The sequence below is a fragment of the Zalophus californianus genome, chromosome 3 (assembly GCF_009762305.2).
Source record: "Zalophus californianus isolate mZalCal1 chromosome 3, mZalCal1.pri.v2, whole genome shotgun sequence".
In the NCBI taxonomy this organism is placed as follows: domain Eukaryota; kingdom Metazoa; phylum Chordata; class Mammalia; order Carnivora; family Otariidae; genus Zalophus; species Zalophus californianus.
The window spans coordinates 157661547-157683106 of NC_045597.1; the positions used below are offsets into that span (position 1 = coordinate 157661547).

The following is a 21560-nucleotide window of genomic DNA, read 5'->3' on the forward strand; positions in this document are numbered from 1 at the left end:
AATAAAATCTTTAAAAAAAAAAAGTATGAGCTCTGGAATCAAAATGTCTGCCTTCAAATAAAGGCTTTCTCTACCAATTAATATGTTATTTCACCTCTGTGTCCCCGTTTCCTACAACATGTTTTTTTAAAGGATTAAATGAGATAATGAACATGAAGCACTTAAGCATTCCATGAATTAATAACTCTTGCCAGCTCGTTACCTTCAACTGAATTAAAACCCTCTGACACTAGGCACTTTAAAAAAGCTCATTTACTAGTTTGCAAGGACCAAAAGGAAAAAGATTCAAATGGCACAATGCAAATAACCAACCCAAACCCTCAGCAAAGGGAGAAAACCCTCTGTAGTTCAGGATGGGTGTGGTTTAAAGCAGAAAATGTAGTAACATTATCTAGTCCAAAGCGCAGGTGGACCACATTTCCCCAGTAAGTGGGAGCAAGTCTCAGAAACTCAAAATAACGGAACAGGTTTACCACTGAACTTGAGCAGCTCCAGTTTGTAACCACATCTCAAAATTCTTATCATGTATCCAGAGCACCACCATCTCCACAGTTACTACTTTTTCCAGCATCTCTCCCCTCAAAACTGTTACAGCAGCCCAGGTAGCCAGGGGTCCCCACCATGATCAATCACAAACAGAAATATCCTCATGTAAGCTGGGTTGTTTATTTTACTATTCTACTTTTGTTTCTGTTTGAAGTGTATTTTTTAAAAGTTTTAAATCCACATTTGGTCCCTTCCCTCACCCCAAGAATTTTTTGCCCTGAAATACAGAAGAAACCAGAGTGGTTAGCAAGACTGGCTAAGGGGTGAATGGAGATTAAGTCTTCATATTTTTTTTCTTTCTGAACATTTGCATTTCTGAAATGTCTGAGGCTTAAAAACAAACACTAGATGCATGGATCCCACTTTTAAGTAAATAGGTTCTTTCACTGGACCACATATGCTACTGCCATCAGGATCCAGACAGGACACACTAATGGGTAAATGAGGCCAGCCAAATAATCTGCAATCTCCCCTCTACGGCATCAGTCTAGTCTACTAACAACCTACACTGAAATCACCTGGGGCCCTGTTACAAGGACTGAATCCAGGCCTCAGATACATTAAGTTGGAACCACCAACTGAAGAGCCCAGGTTTCTACATTAGCAACAAACACCCCAGGAAACTCTCCACTTCCAGCCCCGGCCTGCCCTTACCAAAATTTCCAATTTAGGACATGTTATACTTTTTTCTAGCTCATACAGAACCACCACCACCACCAAAAATAGGAAAGGGGTGTTGTTTCAAAAAAACTGCATCATACCATACATATTGTGCAGTTTACTCTCCTCCTCCACACACACATTAATACATCACAGTTTTATTTTCCTTTGAAAGGATTTCCAGTCCAAGTTTTCAGCAGCTAGTCCTTTATTTGGATAATATATTTATTCAGGAACTGCTTTCATCTACTGAATCTTACCTACTGATTTTATGTAAGGACTGGCAACAGAGTTTTCTAATTACAAAAGTACTCAAAATATCCAATTTGTTTGTATAAAAAGCCTTGTATCATGACTGGATTCCTATTAAATAAAATTCAGCAACAAAATTACCTAGGGGCTAGACAGCTCTTTGTAGTCAATTAATTCTGAAGAGAGTTCATTACTTAATTTCTACAAGTTGTATAGTTCAATGTTTACATGCAAACCAGGTGCTATATCTGCTTGAAACTATGATAAAAAGTCTAAAAGCTCGTGGGTCGTTTATGCAATGTAAACTGCAGCACATTTACACAAACGTCACATTACCCACAAAACTGAGACAACAGTTTCCACAACACTCAGCAGTTATGCAAATGACAAAATTAAAAACTAGAAAACTCAATATTATTTTATTACATTTATAAACAAGGTAACTGTGATATTTTGTTTACAAAATAAAATCTGTGGCACAAATACGGCAAAATATTAAGAACCAGTATATCTGAGCAATGGGATTACATTGGGTTCATTATATTTTTTCCTGTACTCTTCTGTATGTTACACTATTTCATAATTAAAAAGTAACTTTCAATCTGTAGAAGTCATTAAAAGTAACTTTTCCAAATTTTATAAACATTTTGCATCTCTGGGAAAGGCTAAGCTGTCTCTAATTTCTTATTTTCAAAGCCGTCTCACACAAATTATAGCTACTGGTATGCAGGTATTCCTGCACTTTCTGATATACAAACTAAAGATCATTTCTGACAACAAATGTGTAAGATTTGTTAGCAACAATAGAAAAAAAAAAAAGAGGGAAGACACCAAAAAGAATAACCAGAAGTCCAAAATGTTAAATAAAAGACTTGAAGAGACAGAGGAAGGAGGAAATGTCCATGCTAATCTCTTCCTACTTCAATTATAACCAACATGAATAAATCCTCTGTTCCTCCCTAATCCCTTTCCAATTCAGACTCCCTGTAGTTGAGACATTCAGATGTGAAGATAAAGAAAAATGGATACTGTCTGCTAGTGACTGGACAAGAGACTAGGACCTCCTCATGGCCACACGTTAAGACTGCCAAGAGCTGGCACTCTAATCCATGTGAACCCATAAATATTCTAGTCTTCTTGATGCGTGTATTAATATTTCTCATTATCAAGTAGTATTCCAATGTACTACAGCATCCAGGTTGCTTGCAGTTTGTAAAGATTACAAATAAGGCTGCTATAGAACATTCATGTACAGGTTTTTATGTAAACATGGGATTTAATAGTACTCGTGTAAATACCTAGTCTTATAGATTAGTATCTAGTCTGCTGGGTCTTAAAGCGGTGTATGTTTAATTTTATAAAAAACTTAAAGTCCTTTTGGTGGGTTTACTTACGTAAGTTTGAGAACAGAAGAGAGCTGAATTATTCCATATAACAGGAAGAATCATTTTGAGAGATGAAATGGAGGAAATTAAAAGAACAAGTAAAATGAAGAACAGCTGGGAGCTGGGATAAGTGAGATCAATAAAATTCCAGCTTTATGGCGTTAAAAGGGGGGTTATCAGGAGTCAGATATATCTAATGTCTATTTCTAAATTATCTGATTTTCCAGATGAACGCTTCACTTCTGTTCCCCACACAACCCTCCCATCTTCAGTAAAATCTATGGAGTGGGAGCATATATAGGACACTCAGTTACTGATGCTGAAAACTTAAAAACAAAGTAGGAATTCCCTATCTTGAGAGCAGATTTGGAATCTTAAAACTGAAGTTATGGGTCATCCTTCAAATCCCCAGAGTTGGCAGTCTAGTACTGGTTTAATTAAAAAAAAAAAATGTCTTAGACAAGAAATCAAAGTACTAGTTAAGTATTACACTTGTATTTAGGGGCACCTGGGTGGCTCAGTTGGTTAAGCCTCCGACTCTTGGTTTCCACTCACATCGCGACTGGGGTCGTGGCATCAAGCCCCTAGTGGGGCATGCTCAGGACAGAGTCTGCTTAGGACTCTATCTCCCTCCCTCTCCCTCTTCCCCACCCACTGCTCGCATATGCGCACGTGTTTACATGTGCGCTAAAAGTATCGGAGAGTCTGCAAGAGCCTTACTAAAGGAGGAGCCTTGAGGGTAAACTGTCGAGAATGAGGTTTTTCTCAAGGTGGTATTCCTATTTTAAGGTACGAATATCACAACGACTCAAGCAAAACTATTTCAGATAGGAATATCTATGTAAGAACTGTGAGAGTACATTCATTGCCATTAAAATTATAGGGGGAGGGGCACCTGATTTTGCAAATCCTTTGTCAAGATTTCCTTGCCATGGCTGGTCCAACCTAACCCTAAAGTATGATTTCAGAACCGTGTTCATTCCTAAAGCCAATAATTTTCTTGGCACTTCCCTTGTTTGTGGGTCTCCAGACATCTTAATTGCAGCAGTAGTGGTGGGAGAGTCTAAGAAGGTGTCATGGGTATTTTCTTTGCCCTCTTCCCCTGTTCCTGCAGACTACAGGAAACTCTACAGGACAAAGCTGCTGCAACAAATAAATTGCAAAGAAAAAGAAAGATGGAGGAGGAATATAAAGATTTAAGACTAAGTGATATATGGACTTTATCTGCAACTTGATTCAAACGAACTGGGAAAAATTTTTTTATAAGGCAATCAATAAAACTGAACTATTAATTTTAGGTGCAATAAGAGTATTTTTAAAAAGTTTTACGTGTTAGAGATACACACTGAAAAATATATGGATAAAATAATATGCCTGGTATTTGCCTCAAAATAATGGGAAGGGTGAAGGGACCAAACACAGATTAAACAAAAGTGGGCCCATGTTTATAACTTTGAAGCTAGGTATAGGTGCAACATGGGGGGGGGGTTCATTTCACTACTCTATTTTTGTACGTTTGCAGTTTTCAATAGAGTTAAAAAAAGAGGCGCCTGGGTGGCTCAGTCGGTTAAGCATCTGTCTTCGGTTCAGGTCATGATCCCAGTGTCCTGGGTTCAAGCTCTGCATCGGGCTCTCTGCTCAGTGGGGAGCCTGCTTCTCCCTACCCCTCTGCCTGCACTCCCCGCTTGTGCTCTCTCTCTCCCTCTTTCTGTCAAATAAACAAACAAAATCTTAAAAAAATAAAAAGTTTAAAAAGTATATAAGCATGGCTCTCTTAAGTTTTGCCCTTTTTTCTCATTCTTGGTTCTTCTTCTAGCCCCTTGAAACCAAGGCCTCTGATCCCATGCAACAGAAAAAAGCTCTCTCCTCTGAAATGGAGTCCTCTGCTGGATGTAAAGAGAATTTTTTTTAGCCCTTTTATGAAATATCTTCAATCTTAAAAGTCCCAATTCTTCTCAATCTTCGTTATTACTGTTCCTATTCTAGTTTTATTTATTTTGCTAAATGATGGTAAAATCCTAATAAACGTTAAGATATAAACGTACATTTCAAAACTAAATTTCCTTCAATGACCTACAGAAAATAAATGTCATTATTTGATTGAAATTCCTCTCTTTTCGAAGGAGATTTCTGATCCTAGGAATGCTTTCAACTATCAGAGAACAAATCCTTCCCTAGAAGATTGACATTAATTAACAGTGTGAATTAATAAAATCTGTGAGCTAGTCCACTTGATATCTCAATTCATTCAAAAATGATTTCCATTCGTTTTCTTAAAAATTACATTCCTTTTATAATCAGAAAAAATGTGATAAATATTAAAATTACAAACTTTTTTAAAAAGGATTTTATTTACTCATTTGAGACACAGAGAGAGAGAAAGAGAGTAGGGGGAGAGACAGAGGGAGAGGGAGAAGCAGGCTCCCCGCTCAGTCAGGAGCCCGATTTGGGGCTTGATCCCAGGACTCTGGGATCATAACCTAAGCCGAAGGCAGACGCTTAACCATCTGAGCCACCCAGGTGCCCCTAAAATGACAAACATTTTTGACATAAATACATCAAATGTTTTAACTGGGAGTTGAGTGTGACTTCAAAAGAATATGCAGAACTGGGGGTCTTTTAAAAGATGGGCAACATCTATTTTTTTTTAAGACTTTATTTATTTATTTGACACACAGAGAGAGAGCACAAGTAGGCAGAGCAGCAGGCAGAGGGAGAGGGAGAAGCGGGCTCCCCGCTGAGCAGGGAGCCCGATGCAGGGCTTGATCCCAGGACCCTGAGATCACAACCCGAGCCGAAGGCAGTCGCTCAACCAACTGAGCCACCGAGGCGCCCCAACCTATGTTTATAATTTACACTAAGACCTAAATATAAAACTCTGATACAAAACACCACTGGTCACGTCTGATGCAACTGTTTAACTGCTCCCCACTGATTCTGTCTCTCTACTGGTTTCTACTTCCGTGCCTTTTCTTTTTTCCATGCCCCAGATAATGCTAATCCAGCTTGCAGCATTTTCTCCTCCTTGATGTGTCTTTTTATTCCTCATTTTTAATTTGGATTGTTTTGAATGTTCTAATCACCGTTCATTATATGTTACAGAGGCACAGCCCCTGGATGTTACTTACTGACACCTTAGTCTGGTTCATAAGTGTTATGTATTCTCCAACAGGCAGAATCAAGTTGTGAGCAAGGATTTCTCACATATGACACCTCTAAAAGACATCCAGAAAATAGCAAGTATATTGTGTATCCCAACTTTCATCCTTTTCCTTAAACAAAGCCCCAAAACTAACTATGGTGGTAAATTATTTTACTGAACACTATAGGTGTCAATTCCTAAGTTATTAATCCCTAATTAGCACTACTTAAGTCAACTCTTAAATAATTACACAGAAAAGAAAATCTTTTTCAGAATCTTTAAGCAATTTGCTTTCCTTTTTATTTTTACTAGCAACATTCACGCTAGAAGTCTACAAAACCAAAACAGTAAGTATTCTTAGCACAGAAAAATAAAAATCTCAGAAAATGAAGAATACGATGACTATTCCAGACATTCTAAAAGCAAAAATTTAGGGAAAAAACCTTTTTCAGCTTTGTGATCCCCCCCAAAAATCCATTCAAGAGACAGTGGCAAAACAAGCCAATATATGAGATTTTAGGATAATCCATTTTCCCCATTCCAAGAGGAAAAAGAGTGTGTTTCCTTGTTTGTCAAAGTCAACAATATGTGAACTGCGGATAGCAAGATTATGCACATTAATAATTGTATACACTTGACACAACTTAATATGCAGAAAGGTCCAAAAGATTTTACTGATATGAACCAGTCTAGCTCTTTGTAGACTTCAATACTGGAAAATGTAAGCCACCAGGATAATAAACAATCAGGCTGCTTAAAGAGGAGGTTAAGGGCTGATCCTAACAGAAATATTCAAAAAAGGGGCGCCTGGGTGGCTCAGTCGTTAAGCGTCTGCCTTCCGCTCAGGTCATGGTCCCCGGGGTCCTGGGATCAAGCCCCGCCCGCACTGGGCTCTCTGCTCCGCAGGAAGCCTGTTTCTCTCTCTCCCACTCCCCCTGCTTGTGTTCCCTCTCTCGCTGTGTCTCTCTCTGTCAAATAAATTTAAAAAATCTTAAAAAAAAAAAGAAACAAATATTCAAAAGGAGTAAGACAGCATAAAAAAAACAGTTATCAGTTTGGCTCAATGATGGGAACTAATAACCTGTGAAAAGAACATATAGGATAGAACAATAACCTCCTTCAGTTTGAATACAGTATTATTTAATTCACAAAATTCAAGTAAAAATTACTGATGCACCCATTACTTTAAAAATAAATTACAAAACACAATAAAGTCTTTACAAGCAACATTACTTAGGATAAAAAGATTATATAATCGTCTTTACTTAAAAAAGCAACATGATGGGGGCGCCTGGGTGGTTCAGTCAGTTGAGCATCAGCCTTCCGCTCAGGTCATGATTTCAGGATCCTGGGATTGAGCCCCACATCAAGCCCCACATTGGGCTCCCTGCTTAGCAAGGAGTTGGTTTCTCTCCCTCCCTCTGCCCCTCCCCCTGCTCGAGCCCCCTCTGTCTCTCGCTCTAATAAATAAAATCTTAAAAAATATATATAGCTTTAAAAAAAAGCAACGTGATGGACAACTCTAAAACAAAAATAAAACAAGTACTATGTGAACTTTTAAAAATGTAAAAGTCACTCCAGTGAGGTTCAAACTCAAGTTCTCCTATCAACTACTTCACTAGCTTAAAAGAATTGTTGGTCTTACTGTCATTCTTCACAATGCAAACAATGACTTTCCTAAAACGCAGAAGTAACTTGCCACCTGGGAGGAGTAAGGCACTTTATTCTGTAGTCACTGGAGAGCCAAGTCATATCTAGCTCAGTGTTCAAAGTCTTCTTTAATTTGATGCTAACCTAATATTTCTTCCTCTCAATTCAGAAGGTCCCCAATATATTAATAAGTCCTACTTCCCACCTATCTCAGCCAAACAATGTATCCAAACCTAGCCAATCATTCACAAGTCAGTTTAAGCGACCTCTTCCTGTGAAACTTTTAATATTTCCAATATAATCTCTCAATAAATGTTAATATTCAGTACCCATTAGGCACTGGGTACCGGGGATACCAAGATATAGTTCCTATACACAACAATCTCAAAGTGGATGAGAAAACCTTAACACAATGAAATAGTCTAATATAATATTTATTAATTGCTATAGTAGCACCAAAAAGAAAAAAAGAAACCCCACCAAGAATTCTGCTCCAGGTTTTCAGAGACGACTTATTAAGCGAAACAGAGATGCACCATAAAGGACTACAGGTCTTTAAAAAGAATATCATGAGGGGGGAGCGTGGGTGGCTCAGTCCTTTAAGCATCTGCCTCCGGCTCAGGTCATGGGATCAAGCCCCACATCGGGCTCCCTGCTCCTCAGGAAGCCTTGCTTCTCCCTCTCCCACTCCCCCTGCTTGTGTTCCCTCTCTTGCTGTATCTCTCTGTCAAATAAACAAATAAAATCTTTAAAAAAGAAAAGAAAAGAAAAGAAAAATATTATGAGGGAGTAAGAAACTATATAATTATTAACGGTGTACTTCCACTGAACATTTATCATCTTCTATCTTCTATTCACAATGATGGACAGTGTCTTGTACACAGCGCCCCAATATTAAATGATTACTCCTACGCTTTCTTTACAGCATCAGTTAATTCATATTGACAGCATGATTCCAAATAAAATAGCAAATTTGGCCAGTGAATTTCAATCTTCTATAGACCAAAGCTTTTTAACTGGGTTTCAAAAAAAGCAGGAAAACTGATCCAAACTTTGATTCTCCTGTCCAAAAGTATCTTATGATAAAATAACAATAAACAAGTAATCAAAGCCACAGAATGCCCCAAATGAACAATCTACTCCTGAACAAACAAGAATAGCAACATCTTTACATTTTCTAACTATTTTGCAAAAGGTATGTCCGAGTTAGTCTAATGACAGAAGAGTAAGTGCCTAAAAAAACCTTCAGGGTTAAAACAGTGTTTAAATCTAAATACCTGCCAAGAATAAGAAGAATATTAAAGTCATTGCCAATTAATTAGCATGTTTCAGAAGTTGCAGAAAGCTGGACTTCAGTTCTAGTGGGTAACACAATTATTTGATGTCATTCACATTCTGGTCCCAATCAACCTTTCCAGATTCGTCTACATTTTCCCTCCTTGCAGCGCCACAGTTCACTACTCAAACACACTTTTCACGACTCCCTGCCTCTTACAAGATGTTCTCTCAGGCTCAAATGTGCTCCCCTAATTTAAAACGGATTGATCCTTTTAGGCAAGGGACACGTCATCTCCTCTATGAAATAGTCCTAAGCACAAATTAATCACTCCGTTACCCAGGATCCCGACATATTGCTTGTATTTCTATTTAAGCATTAATTTGCCTCATAAAAGAATGAAAAACGTATACACATCTGTTTCCCCATTAGCCTGGAAAACTTCTGACGGCCTTACTCTGTGTTACTTCACAGACTTATACTGAGCTAGGCACTTGGAAACGACGAGTGAAATAAAAGTGACTCTTGGAAGCCTCGTGTTTGATGAACACTTCAAATTCCACGTCAGAAATCAAGGAATGCACCTCCAAATTCCCATGCCGCATCTTTTCTGAAGCGACCCTATTTCCTGCCATTTCTGGGTACTGGATACTCCCTAAAGGACTCCGGCCTATTCTCAACATTTTCCTAATTTTGTATTCTCCGTATTCCATAAAACGATCAAGTACCTCGAAAGCTTTGGCCATTAATAAAAATCATGTGCCTTTCCTTCCACCAATAATCAGTCTCCAAAGGAAAAAAACCAAATACAACTGATCAAGGGAAGAAAAACCACTAGACTTTATTCCCAAATCACTTCGTATAAAAAAACAACAAAACGAAGTATTTTAGATGCCTGAAGACACATAAATTAGCCAAGATTAAGAGGAATGGGCTTCGGTTAGGCTAAACTCGATCTGGGGTTGCCTGAGAATCGGTTGCCGTATTTCAATGCTTTCCTGACTCTGCTATGCACAAACTGTGCGGACAACAGTTCCGAGAGGCGAGTGAGACTTTTGGCTTCCACGCCCGTTTCCCCGATCCCTTGCCCTGGACTCCTCGTTGGCGAGCCGTTTGAACGAGGCCTTCTGGTCAGAAAAGAGAAGCAACTCTGAAGGAACAAGACCCAAACACGGAACAAAGCGCCTGCCAGCGGTGTATGAGTAGGACGCCATTACGTGGGGCAGTGGCCTGCGCCGCTAGAGCGGAGGAGACGACCGGGACCCCCAAGCGCGGGCGCAGCACCCCACCAAAAAAACCACAGAGCGAGGCAAAAACCTAGGAAAATAGAGTCTTGGCAGGCTAGGCAGCAGAGAAGACACATAACCATAGGAAGAGGGCTTACCTTCGTGAGTCTTGGCGATCTTCGCCATTTTGTCCACTCGAACACACAGACGGAACTGGCGCTCCCAAGGACTTCCGCTCGCCGCCGCTGCCACGGAGAAAAATAGCTGGGGAATGCTCTCTGCGCATGCGCCAAGCGGGAGCGCGCTCCGTCGGTGACACGTGACAGAGGAGCCACCTAGATGGAACAGAGAGATGCATTGTGGGGGGGGGGGAGCCAGGACTGGGCCCGGAGGCGGTTTTCGTGGTGGCACGGAAAAAGGCCTAGGCAAAAATTGGTGCCTTTAAAGTGAGTAATTTTGCCCTGGAGGAAAGTGGATTGTGCGAGGACAGTTAATAGTTACTGTAAGAAACACTACGGGTTTCACGGCTGGAAGAAACCTCAGACCGTCAATTCCCTTTTTCCAAATCGACCGGAAGGTGTCTTGGTGCCCGACGGAAAGCTTTCCTTAGCATCTGTCTCAGCTGTTCCGGTGGTTAGTTGTGGAAACAGTCATATAACAGTCACATCCTTCGCACAGAAATTCAAGGTCATTTTTCTTTCTTTTTAATAATTACCATTTGGGTAGGAGTTTTGTTTACAACGTTATTTCCAAAGACTGTTGCACCTCACAACCAGTAACGTGGACAAGTTGTTGCTAATCCCATTTAAGAAATGAGAGAAAAACTAAGGCGGGATTTTTTATATATATATATAATTTAAGTTATTAAACAGGAGGAGCTTTGCCACCCTTTTAAAGCCTTTTAACTTTATAGGTTCTTAGAAAACCACTGATCGTCAGCATTAACACTGATGAAATGCCTCTCTTAATCCTAATGTCATTCTTAAATCAGGAATTTGTAAAAAGGTCCGAATATGGCTGTCTTTTTTTTCTATGCATCAATTACACTAGGGTAATTTTGAACTGTCACACTGGCCTTGGACTTCAGAAATGAAAAAGAACATAACTTAGAAGGTAAGTTGGTACCGGAAGCCGCCTAGGAAAACAGATTAAACAGGATTAAGGTTAGAGCTATCACAAAGAAAACAGTTCATCTGGCTGTGTGGTAGAGTGACAACACAAATACTTAGAAACTTCAGTAACAAAAATATTAGCATCAATGAAAAAATCAATTTGATGGGATAAAATTTTCAATTTTTAATTTAGGTTAAACAATAGTTGGGGGAGGAAGGGGATGAGAGAGAAGAACATGTAGATTATTATACAAATTATTGGTAAACTCTAGTTCCTGGATTAGCAGAGGGCCCACAGATATTCCTTACATGGTTTATAACCTACACATAGATTACATATATTCTTTTAGGTATACAAAATAGCATATTTTAAAATAATGAAAGGAAAAAAGGATGAATGGGAAATAAGGAATTACAGAAGGGTGTTATTATCCACCAAGAATCAACAATATAAAAAAAATCCATCCATGGGGCGCCTGGGTGGCTCAGTCGGTTAAGCATCTGCTATGAGCACATATTTTTATAAACACACAAAAAAAGAATGTATTAAAGATGGAGTGCCTGGTCGGCTCAGTTGGAAGAGTATGCAACTCTTGATCTCAGGGTCATAAGTTTGAGCCCCACATTGGGTGTAGAGATTTCTAAAAATAAACTAAAAAAAAAAAAAATGAAATGAAAAGCATGTGCAAAGCATGTGCAAAGCATGTCCTTTGTGTTTCTCTAGGTTACTAGGTATTGAGTTAACTTTTGTAGGGCAAAGACATATATGGGATAATGAGATATGAAAAAATTTGCCAAAGATCAATGGAGATTTCCTTCTTTTAGTCTTCTTCTAAAGGCTAATTTGTCTTTAATAAAACAATGACTTGGATTTTCAGACAATAAGTAACAAGGGTTTTTCAATAAGTACCTTTTACTTTCCACTTTCAATATTAATAAATAATGTTCAGATACCACTTAAAATACATCTCCTGCCCTTTTCTGGTGAAGTTTTTTGTTTCAAAAATTAGAAAAGGTGATCTGTTCTTTTTATAACCTAGACAATTTTGAGTGATATAACCCAATTAAAAGGAAAATTCCTTCCTTTTCTTTTCAAATAAGCTCTACACCCAATGTGGGGCTTGAACTCATGACCCTGAGGTCAAGAGTCACATGCTCTACTGACTGAGCCAGCCAAGCATCCCCATTCCTTTTTTTTTTTTTAAAGATTTTATTTATTTGACAGAGAGAGAGAAAGAGAGAGAGCAAGCACAAGCAGGGGGAACAGCAGGCAGGGGAGAAGCGGGCTCCCTGCTGAGCAAGGAGCCCGACGTGGGACTCGATCCCAGGACCCTGGGATCATGACCTGAGCCAAAGGCAGCCACTTAACCGACTGAGCCACCGAGGTGCCCCCCCCCATTCCTTTTCTTATCAGGGGTACTTGGAGGCTGGCTTTTCTGAGTCTCAAAAAAATATTGCCAAGTAGCAAGCATACATAATTTTTCTGGACAAAAAACAAGATATAATAATTTTGCAGATTGTTAAATGCTAGCTGTAACTTGCTCAAATCACCTTTGGGGATGAAACTATAAAATAGGCCTTAAAGTTCTGTGCTACAGGAAAACCACTGACAGTTTTATCAAGCCCATCATTTCTTCTTTTTTTTTAGATTCTTTAAATTTATTTATTTATTTATTTATTTATTTATTTGAGAGGGAGAGAGAAAACAAGAGCACAAGAGCAGGAGGAGGGAGAAGCAGACTCCCCCCTGAGCAGGGAGCCCAATGTGGGGCTCCATCTCAAGATGCTGGGATCATGACCGGAGCCAAAGGCAGACGCTTAACCGACTGAGCCACCCAGGTACCCACAAGCCCATCTTTTCTGAGGTAAAAAAAGGACTGTTATGGATTAATGGCCCACAATCTTGATGTGTAATGTTTCCTAGAAGCCTCCTATATCAAAGGAGTATCAGACTCTACCTACCCAAGGCCAAAAATCCAAAACTTTCTGTCTCCCTTTCAGTTATGCCTTAAGTTCTAAAACTACAGAATCTTATTTCTGAAAATTTAATGCATTACTCAGTTAAATAAAAGATAACCTTGAGACAACGTTCTAAATATGTCAGTCAGTGTGCCTGTCATGCCTGACTTTCCCTTCTAGCTTCAACCTACCTGACCAAACTCTGCTCAGGGAAACAGCACTGGTTGTTCTCCTGGAAGAGATAGGCACTTGGTCAGCTACCTAGAACCTGGTCTGGAACACAGGACATTTCTACCCATAGAAATAGAAGTTTTTGGCTAAGCCAAGATTCCTTCTCTTGGAAATTTGAACTAGAAGTATGAAAGGAACTTGTTGGTTGCTATTGAAACAGAAAGAATCAAAGAAAAATGTCACTTTAATGACATGAGACTGAGGGATCACAAATTCCTGCTCCTCAAGTCCCCACAGCTACCCTAAATCCAGAACTATCTCCAGCCCTAACCTTCTAGCGACCCATTCTTTAAATTGTACTGCTTTTCAGGTGCCTGGGTGGCTCAGTCGGTTAAGCATCTGCCTTTGGCTCATGTCATGATCCCAGGGTCCTGGGATCAAGTCCTGATTCGGGCTCCCTGCCTAGCGGGGAGTCTGCTTCTCCTTCTACCCTCCCCTCCTGCTCCTGCTTTCCCTCTCTCTCTCAAATAAATAAAATCTTTTAAAAAATAAATAAATAGTACTGCTTTTCTTGAACTAACTTGGGTAGATTTCTCTTTCTTCCAACTATTCCAGTCCTAACTAGAACAGAACAGCAGTATATTAACATCTTAGTGTGAATTCATTAACTAGCTTCTTTTTCTAGTTAAAAGTCAACTAAGAGCTCTCTTTGATTCATAATGGTGAAATATGGAGATTCAAAGCACATATAAATCAAGTCTGAGTACGTGTCCCAGACAACTAAGGGATTGTGGCACAGAAAGAAGTATTAGGTGTCTGGAATGCTGTGATGTCTTCTAATGTGTCAACTTGGCTAAGCTACAATCCCTAGTTGTTCAAACAAATACCAACCTAGGTATTTGTAGATGTGCTTTAAGTCCACAATAATTGACTCTAAAAGAGATTGTCCTAGATTAGCTGCTGGGTAGATCTAATTCAATCAGTTGAAATACCTTAACAGCAGAATTTAGGCTTCTCTGATGCAGAAGAGATTCTACCTGTGGATAGCAACTTCATCCTGTGCTGGAGAATTCCACCCTGCCCCTACTGATGGTTTGCCCTTTAGATTTTGGACTTTCTTAGCCAGTGTCCACAACTGCATAAAGCAATTCCCTGCAATAAATCTCTTAATATGTATCTCCTGGTGGTCTGTTTCTTCAGTTAAAACCTGATTGATATAAGTGCCAAAGGCAGGGGCACCTGGGTGGCTCAGTTGGTTAAGCATCTGCCTTTGGCTCAGGTCCCAAAGTCCTGGGATTGAGGCCCACATCGGGCACCCTGCTGAGTGGGGAGTCTGCTTCTCCCTCTCCCTCTGACCCTCCCCCTGCCCGTGCTCTCGCTCTGTCTCTCTCAAATGAATAAAAAAATCTTAAAAAAAAAATAAATGCCAAAGGTAAATTTCACCATTCATTCATTCAAAAAATATTTATTGAGGACCTATTAATATTTAATGAGGACCTATTGTATACCAGACATTATTTTTTAAGTTTAATTACGGAGCACATTGTATACACAAAGAGTATATACATTACAATTTCCCATGCAGCTGCTATGTAAGAGCATTATCAATCTTTTGTGTGCTGATTCCATTATGCCTTGCCTCAATTATAGCTCTATCAGTCATACTTGAAATATCCACTGTTTTGAATTTTGTGTTAATTATTCCCTTGTACTTCTTTATACTTTTACTACATGTGTATGTAATCATCAAGTATGTTGTTTGATTTTCCTTGTTTTTTAAACACTTATGTAAACAGAATCATCCTAGTTACAATCTTCTATAACTTGTGATTTAGCTATCACTTATTCTTTTTTTATTCCAGTATAATTAACATACAGTGTTATATTAGTTTCAGTGCACTGATTCAACAATCTATACATTACTCAGTGCTCATCATGATAAGTGTACCCTTAATCCCCTTCACCTATTTCACCCATCACCCACCCACCTCACCTCTGGTAACCACCAGTTTGTTCTCTATATTTAAGAGTCTGGGGGTTTTTCGTTCATATTTTTTTCTTTGTTCATTTGTTTCTTAAATTCCACATATGAATGAAATATGGCATTTGTCTTTTTCTGACTGACTTATTTCACTTAGCATTATACCCTCTAGATCCATTCATGTTGTTGCAAATGGCAATATTTCATTCTTTTTACGGCTGAGTAATATTCCATTGTATATATACAACACATCTTTATCCATTCATCTACTTTTTTAATCCATTCATCTATTGATGGACACTTGGGTTGCTTCCATATTTTGGCTATTGTAAATAAGGCTGCAGTGAACATAGGGGTGCATATACTTTTTAGAATTAGTGTTTTCGTACTCTTTGGGTAAGTACCCAGTAGTAGAATTACCAAACATTATTTTAGATTCTGGGAATACAGTGGTGAACAAGACACTGTCCTCGTGGAGTTTGGATTCTTTGAGGGAGAGAGATTAAGAATGTGTGTGTGTGTGTGTGTGTGTGTGTGTGTGTGTGTGTGTGTGTAATTTCAGGTACTATCAAATACTATGACGAAAAAGCAGAATAAGGGGAGAGGGGGCAGGATGGAAGGATAATATGAACAGAAAGGGAATGAGGATTGGGGAGAAGAGTATTCCAGACATAGCAAGTGCAAATGTGCCAAGGTGGGAATGAGCTTGAGGTCTGTATGTGTCCAGAGTGACATAAGGGGTGGCATGAGACAAGATGGTACCACGAGTACCTGCAGTACTACTACATTGTTGAATAAATGAATGAATGAATGTTGAATGAATATATCTTCCAAACTTTCCTCCTCTATACTGCCTCTGTTAGCTAATACAGGGGGAGCAGCCACATAAATTTTGCTACTGGATTCTCCATGATAGATGTACATGGAGAAAAAGCAGAAATATTGTCATTAATGATTCACCTTAGGCTAACTGTTGTCACTAGCTGAATTAAGAAATTGGTAGGAGGTAGAGGAAGGTGGTATATAAGAATCAGAGAAATAGTAGGATTTATGAAGGAGGGTAAGGAATATTGGGCAGACTAGGGTCCTTGGTCAATGACAGGTGCTCTGTTGTCAGCAGGTACCAGAGTCAACAAGTTGTCAATAACAGTGACAAAAGCTACAGTACAAAGCCAGCAATTTTTGATGGCACCCGGAACCCAAAGAGACCTACTAAGCATAGTGCTTCCTTCTTAGTGATAGGGATACAAGATGCATTAGTTTGTCCTTTACTTTGGAGGGGATGTCCAGGCATGCCCCAAGCCACTATTCCCCTAAAACAGTAGTTATCAGCTGGAAATGATTTTGTCTCCTAGGGATACCTGGCAAAGTCTAGAGACATTTTTGGTTGTCACAACTCTATTCTCTGCCTAGAGGTCCTCCTTCCTATTTCCACTCCCATTTCCTCTACCCTCTTTCACTTGGCCAACTTCTCCTCATCCTGTCAGACTGGCCCAGTGTCACTCCACCCAGGAATCTCACCCTAGGAGTGAGATTTAGATTGCATGCTTTGCCATGCTCCTGAAATGCCACAGACCTCTAAGTAATAACTTTGTATTACCACTATTTCTGTGTGTCTGTCTCCCTAAACTGGACTGTAACACCTAGAGCAACTTAAAGGGAGAAATTACTGGCATCTAGAGGTCAGGGATACTGCACAACATCGTATATTGCACAGCTCCCCAAAACTAGAAATTTTCTGGCACAGGTTGTCAATAGTGCCACAGTTGAGAAATCCTGCCTTAAAAATATCACTAATGGAGCAGACTCTTTATTTTCTATGGGTTTATCTCCCACCTTCTGGAGTATATTTCTAAGGCCTCCAAATACCATTTCCTGGTCATCTAGTCTTATTAACAAGATTAACACAATGCATCAATATAGTGGACTAATATAATGTGCTGTATGTCCAGCTGTCCATATTGCTTAAGATAATATTATGATAGAGTTGGAGCACCTGGGTGGCTCAGTCAAACATCTGCCTTCGGCTCAGGTCATGATCCTGAGGTCCTGGGATCAAGCCCCACATCAGGTTTCCTGCTCAGCAGGGAGTCTGCTTCTCTTTCTCCCTTTGCTACTCCCCCTGGCTCGTGCTCTCTCTCTCTCTCTCTCTGTTACATAAATAAAATTTTTTTAAAAAGACCATATTATGATAGAGTTATTTTGATAGACTATATTATAGGGGAGTTAACATAATCCAGTGGTAAAACGTAAAACGTACACTGATGTCCAACCCAGGAGAATGCACACTGTTTTAAATCCTCTGTATTATTAGGGATGGAAAACAATTCTTTCTTTTTTAAGATTTATTTATTTATTTATTTATTTATTTAAGAGAGAGCGAGTGTGGAGGAGGGGTAGAGGGAGGAAATCTTCAAGCACACTCCCCACTGAGTGCAAAGCCTGATGTGGGGCTCGATCCTACAACTCATGAGATCATGACCAGAGCCGAAACCAAGAGTCAGACACTCAACTGACTGAGCCACCCAGGTACTCCAGAAAACAATTCTTTCATCATATCAATACTGGCCTACTATGTATATGAGGTCATGTTAATCTGTTAATCTGCTCTAGATACCACATTTGGTATCTACAACTTCAATTGAGGATACTACTTTGTTGAATGTGATAATTCACTGTCATCCTCCAGGATATGTGTAGGCTTTGTAAGGGCCTGACTTAAGTGTAAATATAATGTGGACCACTATCCTTGCATGCTTTAGGTCTTTAAGGCACTGATCTCTGCCATATTTCCTAGAATATAATAATGTTTTTTATTTACTATCTTGGCAGGGTGTAGGGGGAGCTATTCAGTAGCCTTCCCCATATGTTCTTATTCTACGGGCTATGGAACCTATATGGAGGTTTGGCCAACTTCTAAGTATGTTCATTACATTTACACATTTAGGAACTTGGAAAATGACACTTGACACTATGAGCCAGACCTGGGCCAGGACTCTATCTGTGACCCAATCTACCACCAATCTAACAGACACCATGACACTTTGGGTATCAAGGCCAACTTGGACTCTGTCCATGGCCCTCAAAATGTTAGATTATTCCACTTTTCCTAATGTATAGTTACCAGAGCAAATGATAGGTGCCTTTGGAAAAGTACTAGGGGATTCATTAACACATACTTTGGTGTTACATAGTCTTTCCGGAGGACCTAGCTTCTCTTTTAATCAAATGGTCTAAAATCAAATCATTTTAAGTTTGAAAACTAGCTCAGGTCTGAAAACTAGAGAATCACCTTTTTTTTTTTCCCTAACTGGAATAGCTGCCTTCAGCCTCCTGAACATCCATCCTTGATTTCTCCTGGTTCTAATAGATTGAACAACACCCTTGTATGCTGCCCATCAATTTGCCTCTAAGGAAATCCTACTGTATTAACCATCTAAATATCGCTCTGCAGGTCAGGACCCCCAAGGCAGCCATTCCAACCCTGTGCTAATTATAATTGTGCCCACCTTGCTTCTGATGGTTAAGCATCACCACTTGGCCTCTATTTTGGGATCCCATCATCCCCATTGCTATCATGGAGCTCAGCTGTGTAACTTTATTGGCTACTATCACCTGAGGCCTATAAAGGACGGCCACCATGACTAACAGTGCTTTCCCTGGGCCATATTGGAGTCTGGGGCAAAAGGAAAAATCAGTAATATTGATCCTGTCTTTATTTAAGATTTTGATATCTTGTTCATATGGATTTTTCTCCATTAATTTTGATTTTTAAAAATATGTTAAAAGATTATATTGGTTACTGTGCTTTTTGGTACCTTCTTAAATTTTGCACCTGAGGCAAGTACTTTATTCACTTCACCCTAGTCTCAGTCCTGTTCAGTGATGCTGGTGCCTCTCTCACATTCCTTATTGCTTTAGGAAACAAAGCTAAAAAAAAAAAACTGCTAAGTTTTTTGGCCTTCACATTGAATATCTATTCTAGCACAGCCACTTATTGACTTTTTTGATCATCCCTTCTTCCACCAACTTCCACAGTAGTCCTGCCATTCCTAGCTCCTGTTGGTACATATTGGCTCAGTCCTTCAGCTCCTTTGAGGTGTCCCTTTCCTCCCTTAGCAGGTCCAACTGTTTCCTGGCTAGGTGGGACCCAGTTATTGGTCTGGTGTTCAGGAGGGAACATAAGGAAAATTCCCGAGCAGGACACCTGTTGTTTTATAAGTCAGAGGTCTCTGTATGTTCTTCAAGCAAAGAAGGAGTACTAGCTTTTTAACAGGGACAATTAGGCCACTTCTGTAAGTCTAGAGGATTCAGGGAAATCTAAGATTTCAAGATTCTTGAGTGCACTTACCCAGATGTCCTTGTCCTATTTCTTAGGATTGCAATCCTTCCCAATCAGGGCCCTCACTTTGTGTAAGAGAAATGCTGAGGCTGAAAATTCTGTCCACTTTTGGAGATCTGCTACTCTTAAGACCTAAGCTTGACAATCAGCTTTTTTATGTTCTCTACCTGCAACCAATGAGACTCTTTATATACTACCAAGAATGCCCTCCAGCTTTTACACTTAACATTTAATAAGTGACCAATCACTCTCAACCTTTCCGTGGCTTTCCCCCAATATCTCAGTAGAATCTATTTGTGCTTATCACCAGTGAGAGGGTCCTCATTGCAAGCCAGACTGCAAGTGATTCAGATCTAAAAGTCTTATTTTAGAGTCTGCTTTCTTGGATCACAGGTTGGGTTCCCTATAGGGAGCTTTGGAGATGAGATGGCCCTTCAGAGTTGTCCCAAATTGAGGCAAGGGAGTTGGGCTTTATACTCCCATATCAATAAGATTTGGGATGTGAATTTTCCCAGGAAGAGGGCATGACCTTGGGAGAAGCAGCTCTCTTTTAACTACAAGCAAAACCCAGAGAGGGATGCATCAGAGAGCTGCCACAGACAGAATTCTCAACGGTTCCAGTTATGAGGGGAGAAAGGAAGGAAACTGGGTAGCCCACCATAATGTCCACTACAATGTATAAAATTGTCTTCCATCAGATGACATTGACGCAGCCAGACAGAGGATAACACTATCCCCTAAGGATATGAGCTTCAAAGAATTTTCAGCTTTCACCAAAAGGTGGGTAAATAATGGTCTGAAAGCAGTAGGGAGGAGTGAGAGACACAATGGTCCTATTCTCTTGAAGTACATGTGTAGTACATAGATAGTATGTGGGTGAGCAAATTCCCCTTCCAAAATTCTCATTTTTTCTTTCTTGGAATGGTGACTAATTTAAAATAACTTTTAATAAAGCCTCTTTTTCTAATTCATGGCAACTTATCAATGGTTATGCTTCTCCAGGGGTCTCCATGTGTGGAAGTTAGCAGAGGCAGGGGGCACATGCATGTGCTCAGTTCTGAAACCTCCTTTCTCTCCGACTAATGCGCTGATTCTCAAATTCTAACCACTCAAATCCTCTGAGAAGCTTTTTTTTTTAATATTTTATTCATTTGAGAGAGAGAGAGCATGAGCCGGGGCTTGGGGGTGTTGAGCGGGAGACAGAGGGAGAGGGAGAAGCGGACTCCCCGCCGAGCAGGGAGCCCAATGCAGGGTTCAGTCCCAGGACCTCGAGATCATGACCTGAGCCCAAGGCAGAGGCTTAACCAACTCCCCCTCCTTCCCCGAGAAAGTTCTCTAAAGTGTTGGTTGTGAACCCAAACTTCAGAGTGATGTAGTAGATTTGAGGTGGAGCCCAAGAGCTGATAATTCTTTACAGGTGGCCTACTACCATGCATTGAGAAACACTGCCTATCAAAGCCTCTTTTCTCATCTACATCTGAATTCTGGGAGAAGACAGACAGATCTCCAGTATAACATGGTCAGAAAAAGAAATAAATGTATCCGAGTGTTCAACAATATATGTGGTCTGTCACCCACCTCCACTTTTAGATAAAATGTGCCTATGGGTGAGAAAAAAATAAGCAGCCTCCATATGAGAGAGAAAGTACAGGAATGCTTCACAGCAAAGCCAAGATGCAGTTAAGACTATTGTTCTCAACCCTATACAACACCTTCTATACTCTCCTGAAATAAAAATCATAGCCAGTATGACCTGATCACACAGATAATTTTGAAAAATATCAATAAAATACCCTAACTGAAATATAAAAGAAATGAAAGAAAAGGTGCTTGTAATAAAAGATGTATTGAGAAGGGA

At 39.7% G+C, this 21560-nt stretch overlaps 1 protein-coding gene across 4 annotated transcripts in view; it reads right to left on the reverse strand.

Annotated features, from left to right (window-relative positions):
* SF3B1 (splicing factor 3b subunit 1) overlaps positions 1-21560 on the reverse strand; it is a 53055-nt gene that overhangs the window by 26027 nt on the left and 5468 nt on the right. For all 4 annotated transcript variants that reach the window (XR_003518968.1, XR_003518969.1, XM_027588280.1 and 1 more), the window contains exon 2: positions 10296-10472. Coding sequence is in view for 2 of the 4 variants with exons in the window: in XM_027588280.1 (XP_027444081.1) it covers positions 10296-10472 (177 nt within the window). In the remaining 2 variants the exon portion in view is untranslated. The remainder of the gene's footprint in view (positions 1-10295; positions 10473-21560) is intronic.